General features: G+C 31.9%; 1 protein-coding gene across 1 annotated transcript; it reads left to right on the forward strand.

Annotated features, from left to right (window-relative positions):
* Nucleotides 1–7954: 7954 nt before the first annotated feature.
* Nucleotides 7955–10280, forward strand: LOC143075306 (uncharacterized). Its single transcript, XM_076250678.1, has 3 exons — nt 7955–8084; nt 8894–8966; nt 9685–10280. The coding sequence occupies exons 1-3, from the start codon at nt 8064–8066 to the stop codon at nt 10095–10097; spliced, it is 507 nt and encodes a 168-aa protein (XP_076106793.1). The 5' UTR covers nt 7955–8063; the 3' UTR covers nt 10098–10280.
* The last annotated feature ends 1958 nt before the right edge of the window (nt 10281–12238 follow it).

Consider the following 12238-nt stretch of genomic DNA (forward strand, 5'->3'; position numbering starts at 1 on the left):
AGTTTAACTAAAATATTATAATAACTATAAAATATTTGTATATTAAAAATGCACACGATAATGTTCAAGATATTTATAATATTTGAATGAAAACAGTTTAATATTCTTGATCAGATGGAGATATCAGGTAAAAGGATCTTCAATGACGTCGAAAGGTCGAGGAGATAATTAGCAAAACAGATTTATATCATCTAGAAAATAAAGAAATAAGTATAAATAGAAATGTTTCAGAATTAACGAAAAATAATTATTAGCCCAATAATAAATAAATTAAAACAAGCAAGCTATAAAAACCAAACTCGCCGGTTAATTAATTGTCTTTACTTTTGTAATTCAGCGTCGTCATAGAAGTTTATTTTGTATTTGGTAATTCTCCATATTCCAATCTCAATCTACAATTTTTCAGAAAATAAAACATGATGAAATTTACCAGTAGTAAAAAAATCAAGATGCAGTTTGATTTACCAATTTAATGACATGGGGATAGATATGCTACTTTAGACCAGTCTGAAACAGCCTTTTTCGATGAACAACATTGATACCGACAAAATGTTACACAACTCAAAGAAAAAAACTAATGGCATGTCTTATGATACAAAAATATCATAGACAACAACTTGTTACAAGCATCTTAGTTGGAATAGGGGAATACAGACAACATATTTGCGGAACTCAATCCTATCCTAACACATAACATTGGTGTGACAGCATAACAGCACAACATAGCAACTGTGAATAAATTAGTTCAGGACGATTAACACACCAAAACAAACCCAAGATACAAACCAAACCAATAACACTTAAAGTTCCAATTATACTCGCAAGCTCATATGCTAATTACAAACTTTTAATAAATATTTTTTTCCAGAAAAAAATATCAATCAGTACACTTCCAACTGAATAAGTTACACTCGTCCTCAAAAATATGCAAATTTGTATGATGAAAACATGCAATTTTGCTGAAAGTTGGATACTTTTTTGCTTGTTCTGTACATTACACACAAAAAAAATTAAACAAAACGTTATAAAGAACTGACAGAGGAATTGATTATGGTATCGGGTAAATACACTTTTTGATCTAGGTCTGCCATCTGTCTGCATTATTCTACTTAGCTCTGTATGGTAATTGGATCCTTATTTTTTTATAAGTCAAATACGTTGACTAGGCTTTGATTAGTTTGACCCTTACTTTTCATGAACCTCATAATGTTTGACCCTTACTTTTAATGAACCTCATAATGTTTGACCCTTACTTTTAATGAACCTCATAATGTTTGACCCTTACTTTTAATGAACCTCATAATGTTTGAACCGTCTTTGATATATTTTATCCTTAATTCTTAAGTCAACCTCTGATTTGCTTGTGAAACACATCAGCACTTTCGATTTAATTGGTAAAATGTACATAGATATATAAACAAATGAAATAATTATCAAATATTTCTTAGCATGATATTGCTAAATACCAAATATCGACAAAACGGTATTTTTGTAACTCGCATTTGATTATCAGCTTGTCTGCATGTTGATAGTACTAAAATTTCAGCTGCGAGTTACAATATGAAGCTTTTTGTCGATTGAGCACAGCGAACGAGATCAAAAAGCCTTTATATTGTGTCGAGCAGCTTATATTTTATGATATATCAATAGGCAGATAACCTGATAATCGATTTAGAGGGCTGTTTTGCGCCTTTTAGAAGCATAGGCAGATCCAGAAAGCACGCCTCCCCCTTTTGTTTGAAAAATTTTGGTTGATTTTATAGGGAGTCACTGAAGCATGACAGAGGCGGTCCCCCTTTAGGTCAGTCAGAGGCCCCACTTGGGTCAGTCAGTGGGTCCCCCATACAAAAATTCTCAATCCGCCACTGGGAAGTGTTTTCTTAGTTTCACCAGCAACCGGAAGATTACTTGATAAGTTCGAGTCAAACTTATGAAAGTTGGTTCAAACATTTTGACGTCACTGATACGTCCGGGTCGAAGTAATTTAGACCGAGTCAACGTATATGACGTCACAAAGCCGTGATCTGCAATTATTTTAAGTGCCGAACAGAGTGATATAGATACTGGCTTGACTGATAATTTACAGTATTGAAATGCAAAACGACTGTTAATCGGTACTGGTAGGATTATTAAAAATGAACAAAAATATGTTCAGACAAACAGTCCACAAAAGTTTGAAAAAGTGCGTCTATGGCACTCTACACTACGCACCAGATTTAACGCCCACATTGTGACCGCACAAGCGCACGTCTTCGTTAGTACACAGAGGCAAAAACATAGCCACTTTTTACTGAAAATCTTGAAAAAAAAGAGAGACAATTTTCTTATTCACCAGGCACCCTTAAGATTTGTAGAGAAATACGAAAAAGACTCAATTTATCAGCTTACAGGAAAGACATGTCTTCTTCTTCTCGACAAATATAGCTATATTGAAAAACATACCAAAAAATATCTCGTAATAAACCACTCAACATTCAGTTCCTTTAGATTTAAGTTATATCAATATCAACAGTCTTACATCAATAAATTATCCGATTGGCATATCAAAACATCTATAAAAGTTTCTAATTGAAATTAGGAAGAACATGACTCAATTCACTTGAATTAGGTGTCTGACACCGTGATAATTTACATAAGTGTTTGCTTACTACGCATATGAAATTCTGTCTTCCTGTTTTACATGTTCTTCCTTCATTCATTTCGGTCAAACGAGATCTACTTTTTATCAAAGATTGTGCACGTGGGTGTATGACATAATTATGGTAAGGAAACAGTCAAACCAATATAATTTTCAATTGACATTCATTCAGATTAGTTAGTTCCTTATTTTCCCATAAAATGGGAGGTTTGGTGTGCCCTGAAATCAGGTTTAACCCACCAATATTTATCAAAATATCATGTACGAAGTCAATTATATGGCAGATGCTTTCAAAAAGTTCGTATCTATGCGTGGTGGCATTTGTTTTTGTTGCACTTCGATGTTCTGGTTGTTCATATGTTTTCCTCTAGAAGTTGATGTTTTTCCCTCGGTTTCGGTTTGTAACCCGGCTAATTTATCTCTTAAGGAATTTCTTACTTAAGAACACCGATATACCACTGTTGCCTTTACTTATCATTGCCATGGTCATGTCAATGTTTAAACCGTCTTAAAAAATTTTTACCCTTAATTCTAAAGTCAACCTCATAATGTGTTAGTATAATACATTTTAAAGTAAACGTTTTTGCAATTATGTTTTACATGCATGAAGCATGTTTCATGCTCACTTTGTAACCGGACAAGGCTGCGTCTTTATATATATCCTGTAAAAGCAAACGCGTACCACACTATAGCGAGGAATTACCTGTCGATCAGGAAAAGACAAATAGAGACCATTTTCTATATACCAGGTACCCTTAAGATATTTAAAGAAATATGAATAAAACTCAATTTATCAGTTTACAGGAAAGATATGCCTACTTCTTTATGAAAAAAACATAACTATATATTGACCAACATTTAAAAATATATCTCGTAGAAGACCACTTAACATCCAAATCCTTTAAAGTTAAGTTATATTGATATAAAAGTCTTACATCAATTAAAAATCCGATTGACATATCAAAACATCTATAAAAGTTTCTTATTTAGATTAAGAAGAAAATGTCTCAATCCACTTAACTTATGTGTTTGACACCGTTATATCTAGTGAACTTTGTTAATACTTATAATTTACATAAGTGTTTGCTTACTACGCATATGAAATATTTATCTTCCTGTTTTACATGTTCTTCCATCGTTCATCCTGGTCAAACAAGAACTGCGTTTTATCAAAGATTGTGCACGTGGGTGAATGACATAATTATGTTAAAGAAACAGTCAAACCAATATAAATTTCAATTGACATGCATTCGGATTAGTTACTTCATTCATAAGTTTTCAATAATTTTCGATATGTAGTTGTGATGGCGATATTCTATAAGGAACGTAAAACAGTATAATTATAGACTGGAATCCCGATGAAATATGTTCGATCTCTCAAACTCAACTTCAAAACATGTTCGATCTCTCAAACTTAACTTCAAAAGCTCGTTTACATGTACAACTCAAAAGCACTACATATTGCATTCTCTTTTGCTTTTCTAATCACACATACAAAGACATATCCTTTGACAAGGATGAGATTTTAGCAAATCATAAGTCCTTCATGGGTTCAATACACGTTACATTTAACACCAAATCGGAGGACTTACCTTGTTTGTATTGGATACCAAAGCTTCATAAAATTCCGTACACACAACGGTATATTGCTGGCTCATCTTCATGTTCCACTAACGAATTATCCATTAGATTGACTAAAATTTAGTCTGCAGTAAAAAAGGGTCTTCAGAAGTACTGTGAAAACTGTTTACTCGCGTAAGTGGTATTAACCATATGTGGATTCTTAAAAAAAATGTATTGTCCTTCATTTTTTGGTGGTGTGTTTTGTATATGCGATTTTATGTATTTTTTTAGTTCTTATAACGTGACTCTGTACTTTAAAAGATCCCGTCAGTATGATATTCTATTTTATGTCATTATGATATATTTCTATTATGAATTACAATTTACGTTGAACTACAAACGTCAAAATCATTCAATCGCGTAGTGGAATTAGCTGTTTGTGGATTCTTATAACTTATATATATCACGTTTGGACTAGTTTAAATCTCGGTCTATTTCTGGATTTTATTCTTAATAATAATAAAATTGAGAATGGAAATCGGGAATGTGCCAAAGAGACAACAACCCGACCATAGAAAAAAAAAAACAACAGCAGAAGGTCACCAACAGGTCTTCAATGTAGCGAGAAATTCCCGCACCCGGAGGCGTCCTTCAGCTGGCCCCTAAACATATATATACTAGTTCAGTGATAATGAACGCCATACTAATTTCCAAATTGTACACACGAAACTAAAATTAAAATAATACAAGACTAACAAAGGCCAGAGGCTCCTGACTTGGGACAGGCGCAAAAATGCGGCGGGGTTAAACATGTTTGTGAGATCTCAACCCTCCCCCAATTACCTCTAGCCAATGTAGAAAAGTAAACGCATAACAATACGCACATTAAAATTCAGTCCAAGAGATGTCCGAGTCTGATATCAGAAGATGTAACCAAGGAAAATAAACAAAATGACAATAACACATAAGTAACAACAGACTGCTAGCAGTTAACTGACATGCCAGCTCCAGACTTCAATTAAACTGACTGAAAGATTATGATTTCATTATATGAACATCAGGCACAATCCTTCCCGTTAGGGGTTTAATATCATACCATCATAACATATATGAGAAGAACATAACCCGTGTCATGCTCTTACATACTTTTGATTTTTTTTTAAATATTCTGACGTCAGACAAGTCACTGAATGTGTATGTTGGTAGATGTTTTTGGGTTCTGTTAAATTGTTCCTTTTAAAATTGGTATACAATGATGACTGATGTACCCCTATTTTGACTATTTTATTTATTGTGTCTGTTTAGTTAACGATTATGGACTTTCCGAATTGATTTTCCTGTAAGTTCAGTATTTTTGTGATTTTACTTTTTGCACATCAGAAATATTTGTAAATACTATATTAGTGAAATAAGGCATTAAATACTAGATTTTAAATTACAAAACAATGGTTGAAATTACTGGCAGAATAACCAAATGATTACCGAACAAGTTCAGGAAAAACTATACATTGTGCAATAATAAATTAAAGCATTGAGTTGGGCTATTTATACATGCTTATACAATGTAAATGAACATGTAGGTCTGACTGCGTCCTCTGTCAAAATACGTCTATGTGTCAATATAGAAAAGAATAGACAGATATATTTGAAAAGGCTACAGCTAATTCATTTTAACATAATGTTATCGAAAAGGTATGTGTAAAAAATGGTCGTTCAAATCTTTTATTCAATTTTATAACTTTTTCACTACAATGTTGAACTATATTGTCGGTACTCTTTAGTGTGGTTCTATATTTTTATATGTATTCCAAGTGAATAATACCATTTATAAATTTAAAGTGATTTATTAAAACAAAACAGTCTTTGGAATTTTTTACTGAAATGTTTATATCGTTTAGTTGTTTACCAAAGTTCATATGCAAATTCCGTTCAGATTGGTCGCACTTCCGTAACTTATTTTAGTGTTTTAGTGAGGCGAAAAAATATCCAATGGAAATTCATAGCTATAAGTCGTAAACGAACACATTATGTCATAGCAGAAAAACGAAAAAAAGACAAACAACAGTCTACTTAACATAACATATTAAAATAAAGACTGAACTAAACGAACCTAACAAAAAAGAGGGATGATCTCATGCGCTCAGGGAGGATAAGAAGATCCTGCTCCAGTTGTCACTGGTTTATATGCTTTTCTTGTACAAATGCTAATATTACGCGAAAAAAGGCTAGCAAACAACAAGAACACACAGTCAGATGAAAAGAAATCCCAACACAATATCTATACCACAAAACAGAGCAAACAAGAAAAATTTAAAGAAACCAGGCAAACGGAACAGGGCATACCAATCGTTATCTGAAGTTAAATACTATTATTACAATTAGGTGTATACGCTTACATCAAATCGTTGTGATGCATATGGTGTCATGATTAACATCAATCATGTGAAGAATCAAAGGCTAATTCTATAAATTAATAAGACTAAATACACCCGTAATATCGCGGGTCTGTGACTGAATTAAAGTATATAAATATGCGTAAGCCCTATTTTAGTATTGGTATTGTCATCTGATAAAGTCATGCCGATTATAAGATGTACAGTTTTCTTTTCCTTCAAAATCTTTCTGATTGAACCCGTCGACCTGGAACTTATCGGTCATTGGTAATATTAATTATTTGTGAAAGAAAAGGGCCTGGAATGGAGTATATTTTAATCAGCAGCATTGTCCTGTATTAGTTATAAATAAAGTTGAATTCATGATTCGATGTTTTACATTATGCCGGCAAACAATTGAAAACTGTATCTGTACATATTATTTTAAGTCCAGGTTTTTATATTGGAGGATCCAAAAGGGGGGGGGGATCCGGGGGTTGGAACCCGATCAAAGCATTTGAATGGGGACATATAGTTGGACCCCCACCTTAATCCTGTGTTAGGACCTCCCTTTTTAATATGGCTGGATCCGCCCCTGTTTAAGTATTCGTATTGTCATCTTAGAAAGTCATACTTTAATTAAAAAATGTGACAATGATTGAATTTAGTAGTGTCAACCCTGTGATTATGACGCGTGTATATAGCAAAATCCTAAATACACCGTTTGATGGTGCGCCTGTCAGATGCGGAACGTACAGATAAGGTAATAGGTAATACTAATGGTATCGATATCGGATTCGACCCGGAACTTGTTAATTATTGACAATATTAATTATGTGGAAAACAATAGGGTCTTGAGTGGTGTAATTTTTAATCAGCACCATTGTCCTATATTAGCTATGTGTAGAGTTAAATTCTTTGATTTGTCTTGTGATTTACCCCATGACGGCTGATAAATGGGACCTCGTTATTTTAGTATTATAGATAAATATTATAGTTTTTTTGCCAAAAACATAAATAACGTCAGAAAATTATCCGAGAAACGACGGAACAAGAAAACAACCTAAACAAAATTAAACGGTCATACCGAAACAGAACACGATGAAAGCTTAAGACTTTTACGAGATTTGATATAAAGGGTTAAGTTACATTGGAAATGAATGGACGGTATGAAGTCTCAGATTCAGACATTGTTTTTTATTTCATCTTTGCAATCATACCTTTAGCACTAGCATATAGTTTTATAGTTTCATTTCGACGCTTTTTAAATTATAAGTACTACGTTTTAATCATTATATGAGAACAACTTCTATATTTTTAGATTGATATGTTTTCATATTTCTATAAATGTACGAGTGTACCGAACATGTGTCAAATTTTTATTTGCGCATGTCAGCCACTTATTCTTAATCATATTTAAACCTTTTAGACAGTTATTTCAAATGTGAGATTATTTTGACTGCCAAAGTATTACAAGAAAATATTTAAACATGAAACTTTATAGATTTGCGGTAAGATATTTTGAATTTTTATTATTTGTCTTAAAACTTTAATTCGGTTTTTAAAAATTGCTATGTTTATTTCTTTGCATTTTATTTTAGTAAGCTCGACATATTCTATAGACAGTTGTGTATTTATGAAAATCGTATACCAAACTCTGTATTGTTTGATCGTGTTATACCCTATATTACGGAAATGTAGAAATGCTGTATTTAATTGCTGGCTACATGTATCGAATGGTTGATTTGTTTTCTTAAAACTTGTATTTTCTCCGTTTTTATTGCACCTACATTGTCAATATACAAAACATTTTAAAAATTCACACTAAAAAAAGTAAAATTACAAAATATAATCTATATCACATAATAATTCAACGAACCGTTATTAGTACATGCAATGTACATTTCACTATTAGTTTGATATACAAGTGTTCACTTTTACAAAAGAAAGGGAGAAAAGATACCAAAAACAAACATTCAAAAGTCATTAATCAACGGATAGCTGACAATGACACTACAAACCAAACAACAAAAAAATACATAAAACTTCAAACCATACAACTATATAAAAACTAATGACTTAAGCAACACAATCCCAAATGAAAGCTGAGGTTGGATTGTGTACGTCTGAAATTTCAATGAATATCAAATAAAAGTGTTCATTTGGATTTTAGATACCTGTATTGATATGTTAAATCATTAACTAAGAGATCTTTTAATTTAATGTTTTTGGCCATGTTTGTAAATCCTTATTTTCAAAATAGTTTAACAAAAAACAATGTATCATTGTTTATAAACCCCTTATATCTCTATTGTTACAGCTGTTTTGGATACTAGCTGTTCTCTTTGTGGACAAATCAAATGGTTGCAACCGATCTAATGAGAGATGTTTCGGTAAGAATTTAGTCTACAAATTATACAAAAGAGAGATAGCTGAACCTGATTGAAAATAACACTCTTAATAAATCTGTGGTAGAGGCTAGCCTTTCAAATGCTGAGTCAAATCCCTTTTTGAATGTTTAAAAACAGAATATCTCCTTTTCAAGACAATTGTTATTATACTTGCACATATTTGAGATATCTTTTATACATAATTTAATATATTGGATATTCTTAAAGATAATTTATGACATAGATGTTCAAAATTAAAGTTATAGGACTTAAAGTCAACAGTAACATTTGTCAGATTGAGCACAACTTTTTGGAATTTTGGATCCTCAATGCTCTTCAACTTTGTACTTGTTTGGTTTTATAAATATTTTGATTTGAGCGCCACTGATGAGTCTTATGTAGACGAAACGCGCGTCTGGCGTACTAAATTATAATCCTGGTTCCTTTGATAACTATTAGAAGTCAAATCTGATGCATTAAGTATCAGATGATTAAACATTATGCATTATTCAGTAGTTAGGTAATAATCAAATGACATTGTGTTCGGTCCATTTTGTTTAATACATTAATTTGACAGAATGTGAAACTGATAAAAAGGCAATTTTATATCAAATTTGTAAAATTTATTCCAGGTAAAGAACTCTATAATAAGACAAACAAGATAATTGCTCTAAAATATTATAGAATTGTATTATTGAAATCATGAGAAATACTTTTGCAGGTAGTTCCAGAGGATACGGATTCTATTTCGGAACAACTAACCTTGCTTGTTTTAACAGAGGAAAGAGGTCCCCTAGCGTATCAACTATAAGACTTACTCATCGATATCTATACTATCGTGGATATTACTATGAATGGACTGGTTTGCTTGGAAAAAGTGCCGGTAAAACGGAAGGAAGAGCACTAATCGGTACAACACCAAGACGATCCCATTGTAATTCTGAAACTGATTATCCCGCTGCCGGATATGGTGTACTTAGTACAGAATGTGTCAAAGGATGTGCTAGATATTACCAAGCAGCATATTACTTTGGGTTATACAACAACTGTCACCATTTTGCTAACTGGTTGGCAGATATTTTGTGCACTAGGTCAACCTGCCCTTCTTACTGTGTAAGACACCAATATGGCTAAAGTAAAATTGTTTTCTATATTTTTGAAAGTGAAGACTGTGTTTAATGTAAGAACAGTAATTACAGTTAGATAAATTAATCCTGAGATCTTAAAATTTATGCATATATCATAATATCCAGCAAGATATTTCTACACAAGTGAATCACAATATGTTTAGTTTTTCAATAAAAAAAGCATTGTGGATTTTATTTTCTCATAATATTTAGTACAGCTTTATCAAATTATGTATATGCACATTTATGTATTGAATAGATATAAAGCTATCATTATAGTAAAACGCATAAATATTTTACATATAACTAATGAATGTAAAAAAGCAGTTTCTATAAATTTGAACAGTTTTGCTGTTAAATAAACTACATCGAATCTCATAAAACAGCTGTTTTAAATTTGAAAAAGTGTACATGTTATCCCTTCAAATTCGTTATTTTAAAATCGAATATTATCCATTTTACCATGTACATCAAACTGAACTACAGTTTGAAACTATCCTTCTTTAGTCCCTTTTTATATGTAAAAAAGAGTATTTTTTTAAACTAAACTGCCTTTAAATGTTTAGTTATAAAATTAATGTTATTGACAAAATCCTTAGATGATAATTCTCCAGTGATGAGTTTCTTGTCTCCTCAATCATGATATTTCACCGTCCTTCTAATGTGCGATTGTGGACATTTAGTTTCCAACTCCAAAACAATAAATCAATATCAGTTTGTTTTTGCAGATAAACTGACAGAAGTGAGGGGAAAGACCAAATTCGATACTCTCTTGTTTGATGTTCTTGTTTGTAATGACAAGAAAGCTATAAGCGGCTCTCCTTCACCGATGATAACATGATTGTAAAACATTTGCATTGTGTTCAACCTCCATTTTTAAACAACTTTAAACAAAGAACACTTAACAAAACTGAGAGTGAACGATCCCTTTGTGTTTCAAAGTTTCGACGTATATGTTTTTGAAAGGCGATTCGTTTTGACTTCTGACGTATATTCTTTTGCCTTGAAGATGACTTCAAAAATCCCGTCAGTAGCACTCTTTTCAAAACCAGTGAAAGATCAAATTAAAGACGATTCTCTTTATTTTCATCTCTATTCGTTAAACATTTTTTTTAAATGCTTTCTTGATACATTTTGAATTCTTAAAATGCACAGTTAATATTCTTTTTTAATCATTTGTTCATTATGGTTAAGAACCATACACAGCAAAACATATTTTCATATTGTAAAGATGACACACCTTGTTCAAGATGTGCATGCCATTTAAAAGAGGGACGAAAGATACCAAAGGGACAGTCAAACTCATAAATCTAAAACAAACTGACAACGCCATGGCTAAAAATGAAAAAGACAAACAAACAACAGCACACACGACACAACATAGAAAACTAAAGAATAAACAACACGAACCCCACCAAAAACTAGGTGTGATCTCAGGTGCTCCGGAAGGGTAAGCAGATCCTGCTCCACATGCGGCACCCGTCGTGTTGCTTATGTGATAACAAATCCGGTAATTTAGGTAGGCGGTAATAGTAGCCTTTTCCTCAATGTTTCTGTCCATATTGTAGTTTAAGTTATGTACGATTACTTGTTTTTAAAAAAAGACATTTTCACGTACTATGTGGCTAAATATTCCGGATATGCAGTGAGATTCATTTTCATGTAATTTCGCACACCCCGAAAAACCCTCTGTGATGCCTTTTCAAGAGATAAGATATCCCTTTTTCACACTTTTTACGTTCTTTGAAAATAAAAGTGTTTCGTTTTTTCTCAAATTTGAAGTAACAAAAAACCCAAAAAAACGAAAAAAAAAAAAGATATTAAGAAACATTTTCTGTAAATTGTCTTAAATATAGGCAACTTCGAAACAGACGATATTTTCATTTGTGTTTTAAATAAATCGAAATTGTAATTTTTCAAAGCAGATCTTTTCTATTATGCCATATCAACAATTAATCGTGAAAGTTATTGTATTTAAGATAGACCGATAAATTGAAATAAGACGAATAATGAAACAAACTCCTTACGTTTTTTTTCATCTATGATAAGAAATAAAATTCGAATACAGTGAAATCCACTTTATAGATGGTAAAAATATATACACATTACATTACTATATCATATAAACAAGGGAGGTAACAAACTGAT

This window comes from Mytilus galloprovincialis, chromosome 5 (genome assembly GCF_965363235.1).
Source record: "Mytilus galloprovincialis chromosome 5, xbMytGall1.hap1.1, whole genome shotgun sequence".
Taxonomy (NCBI): Eukaryota; Metazoa; Mollusca; class Bivalvia; order Mytilida; family Mytilidae; genus Mytilus; species Mytilus galloprovincialis.